At 41.5% G+C, this 14,951-nt stretch overlaps 4 protein-coding genes across 6 annotated transcripts; 2 read left to right on the top strand and 2 right to left on the bottom strand.

Moving 5' to 3' along the window:
* The first annotated feature begins 133 nt into the window (after nucleotides 1-133).
* On the top strand, nucleotides 134-4,241 carry LOC308121610 (mitochondrial import receptor subunit TOM40B). Its single transcript, XM_080482939.1, has 10 exons — nucleotides 134-469; nucleotides 896-1,095; nucleotides 1,229-1,296; nucleotides 1,383-1,475; nucleotides 1,609-1,710; nucleotides 1,855-1,960; nucleotides 2,133-2,255; nucleotides 2,356-2,432; nucleotides 2,907-3,009; nucleotides 3,086-4,241. The coding sequence occupies exons 2-10, from the start codon at nucleotides 912-914 to the stop codon at nucleotides 3,223-3,225; spliced, it is 996 nt and encodes a 331-aa protein (XP_080339065.1). The 5' UTR covers nucleotides 134-469; nucleotides 896-911; the 3' UTR covers nucleotides 3,226-4,241.
* A 240-nt stretch (nucleotides 4,242-4,481) lies between these two features.
* bicdl2 (BICD family like cargo adaptor 2) lies at nucleotides 4,482-9,853 on the bottom strand. Of its 3 annotated transcripts, none has more exons than XM_080482937.1 (10): nucleotides 9,557-9,797; nucleotides 8,537-9,080; nucleotides 7,776-7,991; nucleotides 7,494-7,610; nucleotides 6,956-7,102; nucleotides 6,511-6,657; nucleotides 6,189-6,263; nucleotides 5,604-5,686; nucleotides 5,359-5,473; nucleotides 4,482-5,244 (listed from the first exon to the last, which is right to left on the bottom strand). In XM_080482937.1, exons 2-10 carry the CDS (start codon nucleotides 8,780-8,782, stop codon nucleotides 5,068-5,070), a joined length of 1,323 nt encoding a protein of 440 aa, XP_080339063.1. In that variant the 5' UTR covers nucleotides 8,783-9,080; nucleotides 9,557-9,797; the 3' UTR covers nucleotides 4,482-5,067. The 3 variants fall into 3 exon arrangements, with proteins under 3 accessions (XP_080339063.1, XP_080339062.1, XP_080339064.1); XM_080482936.1 differs by having other exon boundaries at nucleotides 9,706-9,797; XM_080482938.1 differs by lacking the exon at nucleotides 6,511-6,657 and having other exon boundaries at nucleotides 9,706-9,853.
* Nucleotides 9,854-9,857: 4 nt separating this feature from the next.
* Nucleotides 9,858-11,870, top strand: mia (MIA SH3 domain containing). Its single transcript, XM_080482941.1, has 4 exons — nucleotides 9,858-10,450; nucleotides 10,601-10,734; nucleotides 10,873-10,983; nucleotides 11,112-11,870. Exons 1-4 carry the CDS (start codon nucleotides 10,333-10,335, stop codon nucleotides 11,133-11,135), a joined length of 387 nt encoding a protein of 128 aa, XP_080339067.1. The 5' UTR covers nucleotides 9,858-10,332; the 3' UTR covers nucleotides 11,136-11,870.
* Nucleotides 11,871-12,570: 700 nt separating this feature from the next.
* Nucleotides 12,571-13,475, bottom strand: LOC308121611 (alpha-crystallin B chain-like; the record flags this gene model as incomplete). Its single annotated transcript, XM_080482940.1, has 3 exons — nucleotides 12,571-12,762; nucleotides 12,845-12,967; nucleotides 13,296-13,475. 3 exons carry the CDS (start codon nucleotides 13,473-13,475, stop codon nucleotides 12,571-12,573), a joined length of 495 nt encoding a protein of 164 aa, XP_080339066.1.
* Nucleotides 13,476-14,951: the final 1,476 nt, after the last annotated feature.

The raw sequence follows: 14,951 nt of genomic DNA, 5'->3' as shown, positions 1-14,951 counted from the left end.
TTTTTCAAGATTGTAGAGCGACGCCGGTGACCTTCTGCTGCTCTGGGATCTTATCTCACCTGTAGCAGCTTGTGCGCTGGACTGGTGTCGCACATACAACGGTCCGACAAGAAACACCATTCACCCCATCTTCATTCTGTAAAAACCTCAAAACAGCAATATGATATATTTAAAGTGAGAAACAGAAAATATCCATCCGTTATTTCAACCGTGTTATAACCGACCTACATCAGGATGCACGTTAATGTCGGGGTGCTTTTTACGAGACATTTGATTTCCCGTGGAGAGGGACACATTTGCAGGGCGGCGCACCTCAGCTGAGGAGGTATTTATTCGCAGCATCAGTTCATCCCAGCATCACTTAAGTACTTTATGAAACCATTTGAAAAAATCCACCTGACAGCTCAACTGATGTGCCATTCTCAGCGCTCCTCGGGGTTTTAGGGTGTCTCGATTACGCCGGAAGAAGGTATACTGAAATTTTCCTCACACATACATGACTTTATTCTGCAGATGCTAAGGTCATGCTAGCTAACGGAGCGGCTGCACCTGCTACTGGAAACTAATGGCCTCTGCATGATGTAAATAATCCTCATTAATGTAGCTTTAGAGTCAATTATCTACAAATCTGCGGTGATATATTAAAAAAAAAAAAAAAAAAAATTGGTCCCTTTTGGCATCTCAGCAGTATGTGTTCATCATGTGAATTTAATAACAGCAGAACTGGTCAAGAAAAGATGTAATTCTACCTAAATTTGTGTTTGAGTGGTGGTGGACAGGATTCTGTTGTGCGTCTGTTTTCCTCGAACAGGACATGCTTTGTGTTTAAAAGCATCATGCCCTGGCAGAAAAGTAAATGACCTTAATTCTGTTGTTGTTTTCCTGTCTTTTGTAGGAAGTGTTGTGCCCACATGGGCAGCGTTCTGGCTTTGTCTTCCAATCCTGGCCATCAGAACTGGCCTTTCTCTACCGATCCCCCTTCATCCCGCTGGGACGCACATCCTGCCCATTGGGACAGTCCACCACGCTGGGAGAGGAGGGATGGCCGCCTACCAAACCCAGGCAGCTTCCACTCTCTCCACAGAAGCTGCAAAGGTACTCGTGATCTAATCAACAAAACTCACTCATATTTGTATGTGTGTGTGTGTTTGCTTGCGTGTGTGTGTGTCGCAGTATGTGTCGATGATTTCACTCTCAGTGGTTTTTGTTCTTCTTTCTACTCCCTCAGAAGTGTTTCCACAACAGATTGAAGGTGTCAAGATGATCATCAATAAAACTCTCAGCAGCTTCTTTAAGGTGATTCTGATTACATTGCAGATTGTTACCTGTGTTTTAAGACGGGGACATCAGATCTATAACTTGATAAATGTGACTACTTCCAGGCCAGTCACACTCTCCACCTCAGCGCTGTGAGTCCTTCGTATTATCGATTCCATGTGGAGCATCTGCAGTCTGATGACTGCAGCAAGGACAAGGTAAAGCTTGAGCCATGAACGCAACTTCGTCAATAAAAGTATATTACTGAAACACTGGGCGGAAAAAACACATGGAACTTTTGTCAGTTTGTCACCATCTTCAACAAACTGCTCAATGCATTTTCATTTTTAGGATGCCCCAGCATTGATCGGTGAGATGGACTCCTCAGGTAGTCTGAATGCTCACGCTCTGCTTCATCTCACTGAACGTGTACGAGCCAGAACGGTGTTCCAGGTAGGAGCCTAACGTCTGGCGTTTGCTTCCAAGTGCAGCTGCTCCATCCCACATTCAGCCACTGTCCGTAAAATAACACAGTACCTTGAAAGTAGCACAGTACGGAAGTACATCGATGTTTGTATTTCTTGATGACGTTTTCAGACCCAGCAGTCCCAGTTTGTAACGTGGCAATTTGAAACTGAGTACCGAGGGAATGACTTCACTGCTGCTGTGACAGTCGCCAACCCCGACATCCTGAGAGAGTCAGGTGAGTAACTGAAGGAAAATACTTTAGTGTGTTAGAGATCCTAAGACATACCTCAGGTCTTTACTGTTTGTATTTTTTGTACCTTTACTTTTCATACTTCATATTAGCAGTGAGGACCTTTTATCTATATAATTTACATCATTCATCACTTTCGTGTCTTTTTCTTCCACAGTTATCCTTGTGGCACACTTCCTGCAGAGTGTCTCCTCCGGTCTGGTGCTTGGGGGGGAACTTGTGTACCATCGTGGGAGAGCAGAGGAAGGAGGAATTTTAACCTTGGCAGGACAGTACTCAAGTGAGATTTCAGTTTTGTGATTTGAATGGAGTTCGTAACTTCTTGATGTCTTGCACAGATATAAAGTTAGTTTTTAACTGTCTGTCGTCTTTCCATGCAGGACCAAACTGGGTAGCAACATTGAATGCGGGGAAAGGAGGCGCTCACGCCAGCTACTATCACAGAGCTAACAAACAGGTATAAACAAAACAAATGAATAGACCAATCAGCCACAACATTAGGAGCAGAAGTGAATAACATAGATTATCTCTTTGTCTGGAAACATTTTAGTAGTTGGGATATACCAGGGAGCAAGTGAACAGTTTGTGAATGACGGACATGCATATGGATTTCAGTGACTTTTTCAAGGGAAAAATTGTGACGTAGTATCATTAAAACTGCAGTTCTTGTTCCATCATCAGTTGTCACTCTTTGTCAAAAATAGTTTAAGGGCGTAAACATGTTGAATCAGGAGCAGGGTAATTGCAGTCAAGGTTCAGTGGTGTACATGGTCCCATGACATCACACCTTCTATTGAGGCCATGCAATGGGATCAAAACAATAATAGGCAGATGGTCATAATGCTAGAGCTGATCAGTGTATATATATATATATATATATGTTGTGTATTTATTGGTTCTTTGGACGCGTGTACAATTGTGTGTTTGTCAGATTCAAGTTGGTGTGGAGTTTGAAGCTAGCACCAGGACACAGGAGACCACAACTTCATTTGGGTACCAGATGGAACTCCCTGAGGCCAATATGGTGTTTCGAGGTACGCTCCAACTCTTGAAACTATTCAGGCCATTTACTGCCCAGCATAATAAGGTCTGTTGTTTGTGTATATGCAGGGATGATAAACAGCCGGTGCATCATTGGAGGCGTGCTGGAGAAGCGCCTGACTCCGCTCCCAGCCACCCTAATCATGGGTGCCTTTGTAAATCACAGAGGTGACAAGCTGCAAGTGGGCCTCGGCGTGAATGTTGGATAATCCTCCAGGGAAACTCCCAATGCAGGAGTTACATTACCCTGCCAGGACGTCCGTCCAGAGACCAGAGGCTTTAAAATGACCTGATCCTGAAAGGTGTGTCAGCCTCACCGCAACATTTCTACTGACTCTTCTTACAAGACTACCTCTTTATGGAGGGGATGTTTTCTGATTTGGTGATTAAAGGATCATTCACTACTGGAGCAGAGGAAAGTTTTAAAGGACAACTGGACCAGATCGCACATCACCTCCTGGACAGTGGAAACAGAAGGGATTAAAGGCATACTCTATTATTATCCTAAAAATGTATTTTATACTTCAGGTAGTCAGAAATTTTATGTATATAAATTGTATTTAAAAATGTTTTTTTTTATATATTTTAACCCCATGACTGTAGTTCATGTATGTTTGATCTGTTTGCCCAACATTTCGAATAATTGGTACATATGAAATCATACAAAAATCTAAATAAAGAAATTTCACAACTCCTCATCAATAACAATATATTTTTACTATTTTTGAAGCGTGGATGTACCAGCACGGTTGAGGTTTTAGTGCGTGTTGTTTTTAACTTTTTATTACATGATACAAAGAGCAAAACAACAGACATTAGAAATAAAACTCAGTGAATCAGTCTGGAAACACAGTGGTCAGCTGCCTCGTCAACTCTGTGTTTGCTTTAATGAAAAAAAAAAAAGATTGTTTGATTAAAATACCAGTATGTTCCCATAAGAATTCTATAGAAGTGTTAGTGTGTGCTTTTTGGGCATTATAGTGTGTGCGCTCCACATACAAACCTAATAGAAAAGGTGTTGCTCTGTATGTGCTAACACTCTGAGGGATGAGAGCGCGGTTAAACCGACCTGTATGCACTCTGCACTACTCACGCTCATTCTGCATCTCGGCAGTTTCACTAATATCGCATACGTATTGTTGATGCATTATGTAATTACAGCATGGTAACAAATGGAAGGGAGTGAAATTCTTTTTGAATTTATTAAAGATGTCATTTCTATCGTAGTCCTTGTCTTTCTTGGCTCCATGTGATAGAAACCAGCAGTGCGTGCCCACTTAAGCGTGAACTTAACCTCAGTAATTACTGCCATTTTTCCATGCTTCTTTAGCTCATTGTTTTGTTGCACTAAGTAAACTACACCCATATCATTTTGCCTGGAACAGACTTTTCTCTTTCCTCTGTACGTGTGTTTCATGATTTATAGACATGTCCATCCTTAATTCATAATATGAGAATTGCAAGTCGTTCCTCACGTTTTCATTTATTTTTTTACACATCGATTCAGCATTTTTATTAGGGTTTTATTATGTTTTTGTCAGTGTACCATCTTTCACAACCAGAGTCAAGCCTGTTTAAATCAGTGTCATTAAATGAACCTTTTTTATGCGACCAAACACTTCCTCTAGAATGGTCAAGTCAGTAATGCATTTGTATATTCATGAACACATCCACCAATTCTTTGAATTTATACAACTTCAACTAAATGTTTTTCATTTTTCCAGCTCACACCTTTGTGCAAATCCGTGTTTCAGTAACTTCACGTGCAGTCACACACATCAGTAGAATTATTTCTTTATGAACTGACAGAGCGATTGAACAATATAAAGTTTAAAATGAAAAACAATCAATAGTAAAAAAAACAAAAAACAACACAATTGTAAATCAATAGTGACTTAAAAATTATTATATACATCTATATAAAGACTGAAGTTACAAATATACTGTACATGTCTGTATACAAATATAAAATATTTTTTTTTTTATTCTGTTACCATGGTACAGTGTCCATTGTGGCAATAAGAGCTCGCAGTGTCTTGGATACAGTCCATTTAAACCGCCTTGTCTCTAAAAAAAGAGAGGAATCCTCCTTTCGCTCCTTCTCCTTTCAGTTTCAAGGACTTGCTTCTTTGGAGTCCAGCCCTGCTCTCTCTTTCTTTCTCTCTTTCAATCTTCCTATCTTCCTCCCTTTGTAGCACCTGTTGATTGATCACCAACCGCATGTCCTCCTGCAGCCAGACAAACGATTCGCATGAGGGGATTTAAAAAAAAAAAATCAAAACACTGATCTAATATAACTGACACAGACATCCACTAGATTGTGATCCTGCTCATGAACCTACCTGCCAGGCTTCTAACTCCTGAGACAGCGCCACCTTGTGTTTGATTGTGTTGAGAAGTTGCTGAGTCAGGGATTCCTTCTCCTGCTGAACCGTGGCCAGTTCACTCTCAAGAGCACTGGATAGTCACGAGAAAATAAGCAGAGCATGTTCAGTTCGCAGGTATAATATTACAGGAGCGAGAGGATAGGGTGAGATGGAGTCAAGGAATCTGCTGTGGCAACCTTTGAAGGGGAGAAGACCATTACCTGTAGCTTGGCTTTCCAGGATTATCAACAAAAGGCCCGATTTCCTCCCGCAGAGTGTCTAATTCTTCTTGTCTTGTTTGGAGCTGAAATTGAAAATTTTGTCAAACCCATTTTTATTTATTTTACATATTTGTTAAATGCTAGACGGAGATTTGAATTTTGGTTACAGTAGTGAGCAACATTCCTTCAGAGCTTCAGCTGTCAATGTATTTCTTGTTCTTTGATATTAATATTGATATTATTATTTTATTATCAATTCTTATTAAATTGATATTAAAACTCTGCAGAGCTTTCTTCAATTAGAAAACTAGGTCATGTGGCTCACTGCACTATCTTGTGGTAGGATGTTGCATTACAGGACTTAGTTGGCAAAGACTACCTGGTTTACTTAACATTTGGAGAGTTCTCATGAATATTTGGATGGCTTTGTTAAAGGTGGTTTTCATTTCAGAATATCACATTCTGTACTTTTGAGGTGAGTACATTTAAGGAAATACTGTGTCACCACAAACACAGGTTTCGGTTCTGATCCTTACAGCATTTGTGAGTGTTTGCATGTGTGTGACTGTAAACATTTGAACTGACCTCTTCTTTCAGTGCCTGAATTTCTTCATCTCTTGCTTGCAGGATTGTGGAGTGAGTTAAGAGAGCGTCTTTGACCTGGGTAGAGGGAGAGATAAACACCACAACAAAATGTGAAATTGCTAAAAAAAAATTATTTTTTTAAAAAAGACGATAACTTCATAATTGCAGTTCTAGAACAAATTGACTAAAGATTCAGATTTTGCAAACATCCAGAACTATATATGTACGGGATAAGAATTAGTACATTTAGTTAGAAGTTAGTACGCAGCTGCCTGTAGACTGTAATGTGTGTGTTTGTGTGTGTGTGTTTCTCTGTGGGTACCTGTGTTTGCTGAATTTCACTAAGCAGAGACAAAGGTGGTGTGTATGTACTGTCCAGGATGCTCTCTTCTCCCAGGTTCAGAGCTCTTTGCTGTAGAGAGTGATTCAAGGTGCGCAACTCAAACACCACCCCCTGCTCCTGCTCTATCTATGTACACACACACACACACACACACACACACACACACACACACACACACACACACACACACACACACACACACACACACACACACACACACACACACACACACACACACACACACACACACACACACACACTGTCAGTAACAGCCAGAAGCACACATGCAGATTAACAGTCTTAAACAAGACATGTTAGTGACTTCTGTTAGTGATGAGTAAGATCTCCCGTGGCAGATCTGAATGTGTTCCTGGTCCTCCCCAGATTCATCTGTGAAAATGGCAGTTAATGTCAGTCTCCTCACCTCTGCTTCTTTATCTTTCAGTTTGATCTGAAGCTCTGACAGTCTGTCTCTCAGTCCTTCCTTCTCCATGCGAAGTCTTTGACTGTCCTCCTGCGAAGCGTTCAGTTGTTTTTCCATGTGTGACAGACGCTCCTGCAAAACTCTGTTCTGCACGGGGAGGAAGGATGACACTGCATTAATGTGAAAATTGTATTTCCAGAATTTAAATATGCTTCTTTTTAACATATTTATTTACAGTTCTGTTTATCTACGTCCCAAATGTTCATGCTTTAGCAAATCTCCAGGAGTTTTCACAATTGTGTGTTGTTTGTGTTTAATCAGTGTCATATAAAAGCAGAGCAAACACAAGAATATAACATAGATATTCCAGCATATGTATTCTAGGACATTTAATTATCTGCTTGCAGATTTCTAAAACAACGTTCCTGCAAAAGCTCTGAAAATCAGCTCTGCATCATTGCATGTGGATCCTGGACAGGTTGGAAACTACTGAAGGTTTTCTTGTGCAAAACAAAAAGAAGTCACGCCGTTAATGTACCTCAGCTTGTATGCTTTCCAATTGTGTGAAGCTGACATTCCTGTTAAAAGATGATTCTTCCATTTCTTCCCTGAGGTTCCGAAGCTCGGTCCTCAAGGCGTGCTCCACTGTCACGGCCTAGCCAGTGAATGGGACAAGAACAAAGATGAGAACGGTTTTTCACGGCAGACTTGAATAGGACTCCCTCAACCTGCTGGACTGCATTGTTGCTTTGTGTGCGACTGTGGCACAACACACACACGCAGCGTGCAGAGGGAATCTGCCCAGGCTGAACAGACTGACCTCTGCAAGCTGCTCCACCAGGCGCTGGTTATGACCGGCGAGCTGGCTCATTTGCTCGGTCTCATCTTTCCATCGGTCTCGCCCCTGGCTGTGGTGTTTCTCCATCTGAGCACTCAAATGTGCCAAATCAGCTGTCAGCTCGGCCTCCCTCTGCCCAGACGTCAGTTCAATCATCTCCAGCTTCCTCTGCAGGACATGTTTCTCCTGCTGCAAGGCCTGAGATAATAAACACTGTGTTAGGTTGTTTCAAGACACAAGCAAAGAATGTAGAAATATTAGGTGGGTAAATTCTGTACATACTTCAATTTGTTTGTCAGTTTTTTTTTCTGAAATAACATTTTGCTATTAATATTCTAACCTCATTGACAGCACAGTCAGACCTGACCCTAACTTAAGTATATTGATGAACCGCATTCATTTCTCCATTTAGATGGGTTTTTTTTATTTTATTTCTTATAAAAATATTTTCACTTAATAATTGTGGCGTAACTACCAGATAATTAGCTTTCTGTGAAGATAATTGTAATTGTCTTGAGTGGAAGTGTTGTTAAGTTTAGACTTACAGGTTTTTCCACATGTATAATCTGAGCACTGCACGGTACAAATCCTTTTGAAGACCAGGTGCTTGTTTGCACCAAAAACATTTCAGTCTTCCTTTTGTCCCGACCAAATGCTTCATAAGCTGTGTTTATAATGTTGTTATAAGTTATATACATAAAAGAAAGAGCAACAAGCTTAGTGCACAGCCTCTCCGTCCTTACCTCAATCTCCTTGGTCGTCAGCTCCAGAGAGGCTGCCAGCTCCTCATTTTTCTCCAGTAAAGCCTGACCCAGCTCTGCGGCTAATATCAGGTCGGTCTCTATCCCTCCTCCACTGTCATTAACACCGGGAGACGATGCCGAGGAGGGGAGCGCAAAAGAGAGAGAGCCCGAGGAAGACGACGAGAGAGGAAAGAAGGAGTCCTCCAGGCTGGGTGTGGGAAGGCTACCTCTCTTGGGTGTGAACATGGCCAGTGACTTGCGGGAAAATCAATTAAAATGCATCACTCTTGACCCAGAACCTGTAACTGTTAACCACCCAGGGGCTGAACAACCCTTAACTAGCAAAAAATACAGACTAAAAAAAAAACAACTTCAAAAAACTCTTCACTTCTTGTTGACACTCCAGTGTAGAATGATTTGACTGGTTCAGTTTTATAACCCTTAAATACGTTTCTTCCACACGTCTTTACTGTGTTTCCAGCGACCGTGATGCTCGTGTCTTTTAAATCTCCCCCGCCTTTAAAACACTTGTTGACAGAGAAATCTGGGGAAAAGAAAATACATTTAGTCACATACAAAATACCATTGGATGAAAATCAGGCCAGTTGTTTTCTGGTAACATAAGTCAGCCTGGCCTATAAGGAGGTCTTTTGTCCGACAGGTGCTTTTGTTACTCCCACTGAAACATCATCTGCACTGTTATCATTCTCCAGCACTCCTCACCACATTCCGAAAGCACTGGACTTCACCTTTTCAGCAAATACAGTAGTTTTGAAATTATGCCAGAAGAGTCTAATTTAATCAGTTTCTGAAAAAGTCTTTAAAGTCCCTTTACTGCTTTGCCAGCATTATAGGGGCTGGTGAGACATTGCTGCCGCACATGATTTTATATCACAGTTGAAAACATTCCTTCCAATATTTGTCAAATAAACAAAATTTGGGTCAAGCCGGCATTGAGGTGTCAGTTTCACAACTCTCCTGCAAGACCTGTCTTTTGGCCTGACGCCACCACAGTCTCACCTGTTGATGCCTCCCATGAAGCCACACTCGTCCTGTTTTAAATGATGGACTGACAATTAAAAATGTGTTCTAATTTTGTTAATTAGAAAACGATGTAAATCCAAGTTCCTCTTATTTACTTTAAAGACTGAAAAGTAAGCCGATCTTACCTGATACTTCCTGGCCAACTCAAACCGAGCAGGTAAAACTCTTCCTGTCTGGTGAGAGTGTGCGCTTGGGAGTGTTTACGCAAGAGAGGCTCAGCTGGTTCCCTTGGCAGTGGAAACATACAAATACAGCCCGTGGCTCCACCTCCTCCTGAGCGCACAAGGTAAAGGGAGCAAAACACAGGGAGGAATGCAAAGAGTATAGAGGAGATCAGTGGAGTCAGACAGGTGATGCTCGGATACAGTGATTGAATAAAGACAGAGGGAACACATCAGTGCTGAAGAATTCACTGACGCAGTTAAACTTCATGCTGTTTGAGTGGAAGTGACGCAGGGCGAGAGATGGAAAATTCAGGACACAAGCAGGGGTCTGTCTAATTTAGCCCAGCAGCACCTCCTTCTCCTCATCTGCCCCCCCCCCCCCCCCCCCCCCCCCCCATCCTGTTTACCTGCTTGAAGGGATTGAAAGGAGCTCTGTGTGTGTTCATTAGGGGGCAGGGAGAGTAGAAAAGGAACGGCAGCAGCTGTTCCTCCTCCTCAGGGTCAGCAAAGAGACAAAAAGGACTAAAGAGCTTGTCCACAAACACCTTTAAGGAGGTTTTACAACAGGCGGTGTACTCACATGAAGACATGGCTTGCAGAACCATATTTGCTCTTGCTGTGTGGCTTTTGCTGGCGACCTCTGAAGCTGGAAGGCAGATGCCTAAACTGGCGGACAAGAAACTCTGTGCTGACTCTGAATGCAGCCGTAAGTAGCAAATTTCTTCCCGCGTTTGTGTCTGCTCTACTCACAAGTTGTTGCTTGAACTAATCTTACTGTACATCTAGGTCCCGGGTTTAACTGTGTCCATGTAATTTCCTTTCCCAATTCACATCAGTCTCCTACATTCTTCTCCAGATCCCATCCTGATAGCTCGTGCTCTGCAGGATTACTACCCTGGAGACTGCAGATTCATCCCTATCAGACAGGGGCAGCTTGTCTATGTTTATGCCCTGCTGAAAGACAGAGGGAACCTCTTTTGGGCTGGCAGTGTGAGTAAAACATTTGTGTGTAATGCAAAATGTCATTTGGTCAACAAAAACTCACCGACGCCACAGAGATGTGATCAATCATGTGCAAGACTAACAAAAGTTAAGCAGTCATCTGAGATCTCGAAAATGTGTGTGCAGGTACAAGACTCATATTATGGGCAACAGGAAGCTCGTGTTGGCCATTTCCCGAGTAGCGTAGTGGAGGAGACACATCCTCTCATGCCAGCCAATACCGAAGTCAAAACTACAGTAAGTGAAGATGCACACACATCTACACACATCTACACACATCTACACACATGTGCATGAGGATGTGTAGCTTTTATCTTCTTCTTTTATTTTTTCTAATTCAGCATCTCTTCTGTTTTTCTTTCCAGAAATGGGACTTCTACTGCAACTGATGTCATCTTTACTCATAAAGAGAACAACTTTCTTGTCAGCTATTTGGATTTGATTCAGATGGTCTTCCGATACATATTGTTGACTAAGTTTATTCTTCTGCATATAGCAATAGTTCATAAATATGAATGCTATAGCACAGAAATGTGTTTAGACTCTGTCGGCTTCATGCCCTGTTTTTCTCTTCTACGTCAGTTTCCACAGCATAACTCCAGACATACTCATCGTTCTATCTTTGTTCATTTTGCAAATATCAAGTTATGGATTGCAAAAATAATCGATCAGTTTTTTTCTTTAAAGTCTACAGTTTCTTTTTCTTCTTATTCAAGCACGGACGTTCAAGCACATGAAAGACTACTGAATAAATTGACCTGTTTGTAATAGAAATCAGTCAAATGTTTTAAGTCAAATAAAGCCTGACTTCATTGGCGTCTCTGAAATGTGCATTACAACTTAAATTGATTTCCATAGTGAAATACAGAACCTTCTAAATAAAGAAACAGAAATGACACGTCAGGCATTTGCATTTAGGTTTTTTCTTCTTTATTCTGTTAGTTTCCTCTGTGTTAATATGCCAAGGTTTTCTTGCCGATATCGCAAAATTATATTTTTTGCATCTACAAGTAAAATGCACTTACTCTCACATACATTCACAGACTCAACCCTTAGCAGCTCAGAGGTGACGCTCCCTTGTGGAAAAGGAGCCCAATAATAAACTCTTTCTGACTCAAAACATTACTTTCTCACATTGTCTGCTCCTTTCCATTTTTGCTCATTCACCCTCTTTCTACTTTCTCAGTGTAGAACAGACCTTTGGTGGCTTTTTGTGACTTAACAAAAATCACTGTAAATTCCTTTCAGAGAACCTCTTCCTCACACATACAGAAACCAGCATTAGATTCAACAAAGCACATTTGGCATCTTACTTGTAGCCACTAACTGTGCACTGTAGATTTTAGTTAACACATCCAGGTTTTTATCATCGGATGTGTGAAATTTGCATATTAAGTCATCACATTTCTAATTGATAAACTTGATGAAAATGGTGCTGCAAGCCAGTTGCAGCATGAAAATATGGAACTTCAGTGCAGGGCATTTTAAAACACCCAAATGCCTAATGAAATATGCATTTAATATATGTAATAAATTTGTGATATGGAAATAGCGCTCTTAACATCCATATACCTCAGATCACTATTATGTGGTTCAGCATTTTAGCCTTTGTTTTTTTTCTTTTTTAGAATACTACTGTTTTTAGTGAAGACACCAGAAAAAGAGTGATCTACAAGTTAGATTCTGTTCCGTTAAATCCCACCTGCACTTTTAGACATTTTTGCCTATTGTCCTACCTAATGGTGCAGACAAAAAGTAAGAGGTTAAATATAACACAAGGCAAAATTTGGGGTTAGTTGTAAGACAGAGTCTGGTGACTCAGCCTTACATTTTTTGCTTCTGTGTCCCATCTTCACAGGAAATAGGAATACCGCGCTCCGGACCAGGAGATGCTCGTGGTGCTGTGATTGTCAGCACACCGTCAGCCGACAGGCTGGATTTCACGTCAGCACTCGACACACCAGCAGGAAGTCTGTACTTCCTCAGAAACTCTCTTGATACATAGCCGTGGTCATCCTGGAAACAGAGTTAGGGAGTAAGATGTCATCAAATCCATCTCATCAATGTTTTTTCGGAAGGTCTCTAAAGTCTGTCTCACCTGTCTTTCTTCATGTTTGCCGTGTATTGTGATGAACTCGTCGCTAACATTGACAGACAGTTCATCGGGGCAAAAATGCTTCACGTCCATGTAAATGACGTAGCGATCTTTTTCCACTCGCATCTGTACAGACAGTGCAGCTGTTAGAAACGGCCTCGCAAAATGAGTCAGCAGAGCATAGGAACATACTGCAGGCTGTTACTGTCACACTATTTATACAAAACCTTGTTGTATCTGTCAAGGTGAATTTTCTCCAGTGTTAGATTTTTGTTACTGTAATGTAAATCAGAAATATGAATCTCACAATGAAGGTGTGTTAATCAAGGAAAAGCTGTAATATATTATGTATTGCACAAATGTATGCCAAGTAGGAGAAATACCCCCGGCTTACAGGTATTTCTTCAAAGACATTCTGGCATTCTCAAGAACATTAATGAATTATTTACCATACCTCACTGTGTCCATTGTCTGGCCAGTTAAACCACCGCATAAACAGAGGACGCATCCAGGGGAAGGACCAAGGGAAGGGCCACGCCAGTGGCCAATCAGTGAGAGGTTCTGCCAAGGAGAGGTCAGGGAATCGATGTGGGAAGCCACGGCGGTACCAGGAATACTGGATGGGAATATCCATGATAAGATTCCAGGAGTGGTGTTAGAGTAGTGTGAGGAAAGCTGATTCTCTTTGAGATTGGGTGCTGGTGTGCTGTCCTGTGCTGCATTTATAGGCCTTCCTCCCCATCCCACCCAGCCTGCATCCAAAACTCCCCATTGATGCACACATAAGATCTCCGACAAAAGGCTGATCTTTCTGGAACAATGATGTCAACTGTTTATCCCTCTATCAATCGCATTGTTTCATCTGTCTGACTTTGGCTGGCTGGGTCTCTCTCTCTCTCTCTCTCTCTCTCTCTCTCTCTCTCTCTCTCTCTCTCTCTCTCTCTCTCTCTCTCTCTCTCTCTCCCTCTATCAGTCTGTCCTGCTGGTCATGAGGTGGCATTGGCTTGTAATACTGCTGATGGCCTCATACTCATTCCCCAGGAAATGCCCCAGTCTGGCGTGTGTGTGTGTGTGTGTGTGTGTGTGTGTGTGTGTGTGTGTGTGTGTGTGTGTGTGTGTGTGTGTGTGTGTGTGTGTGTGTGAGAGCATGTGTGATTTTGTGAGCATTTGTTTGAAGAGTAGCTGCCAGAGCATTAGCCTGCTGGGCTGTGAGTGCCAGAAGCTTTAGGCCTGTGTGTGGAGTGGATGTGTGGCTGAATGGGAACTGATGAGTTCGTACAGGAAAGCATTAGGTGACACTCTATCATTTTGCTGTGAGCTCAGATGTAAAATATGAAGTCTTTTTCATTATTCATCCAATAAATTTATCACAGTCTCTGCTTCATCTTATCTGTCATGTTGTCAAATGAGAAAAGAGCAGGCACTAAGCCTGTATGATTGGCCAACACCAAGATTTAACTGAAATAAAAAAAACAAAAAAAAACCATGATGCCATTAGCTAAAGTTTTAGTGCTTTCCACTCATTTTTTAATCAGTGAAATCCTGGCATTGAGCCATACTATACCAGCCAATAAAGGTTTTATCATCACTGAATCATGTGCAGCATAAATGTCCAATGTATCTTTTAATGGAGTGTCATTTGAATCTTCCATTATGAGCTTTGCAACAACACACTAGTTACAAAAAAAAGAAAAAGCTTTTAAGTGAACGGCAAGCCACAAACCCTTTCCCTGTAGCCATTTCGATGGCATTATTATGATTCGAAAATTAAAGGTTTTTATTCTTGAATTATGGCACGGATATCTTATTTTAGATCGTTTTTTTTGATAATTATTTGATAATGATTTGCAATAAACATAACGCTTCAAAAAGTCACGTACAGACAAAAAGAGAAATGTGAAATGTTGAGAAAAAAAAAAGAAAATAGACTTTGTTCCTTAAATCTACATTGTTTGGTGAATTTGTTGATCTCTCCTCCTGCAAAGCTTCCGTGTGCGCGTGCGTCATGTCCTTCGCGTTGTCGCGAGTTGTCGCCTGTGCGTCGTTACCATGGATACGTGACCTGTCTCCACGGCCACTTTAGCGTTAGCGTACGGAAATGCGTTGGTTT

The sequence above is a fragment of the Lipophrys pholis genome (genome assembly GCF_963383615.2).
Source record: "Lipophrys pholis genome assembly, chromosome: 16".
Lineage (NCBI taxonomy): Eukaryota > Metazoa > Chordata > Actinopteri > Blenniiformes > Blenniidae > Lipophrys > Lipophrys pholis.
Note: the sequence above shows the minus strand (reverse complement) of the source record. Positions and strands in the feature narration are given on the sequence as shown.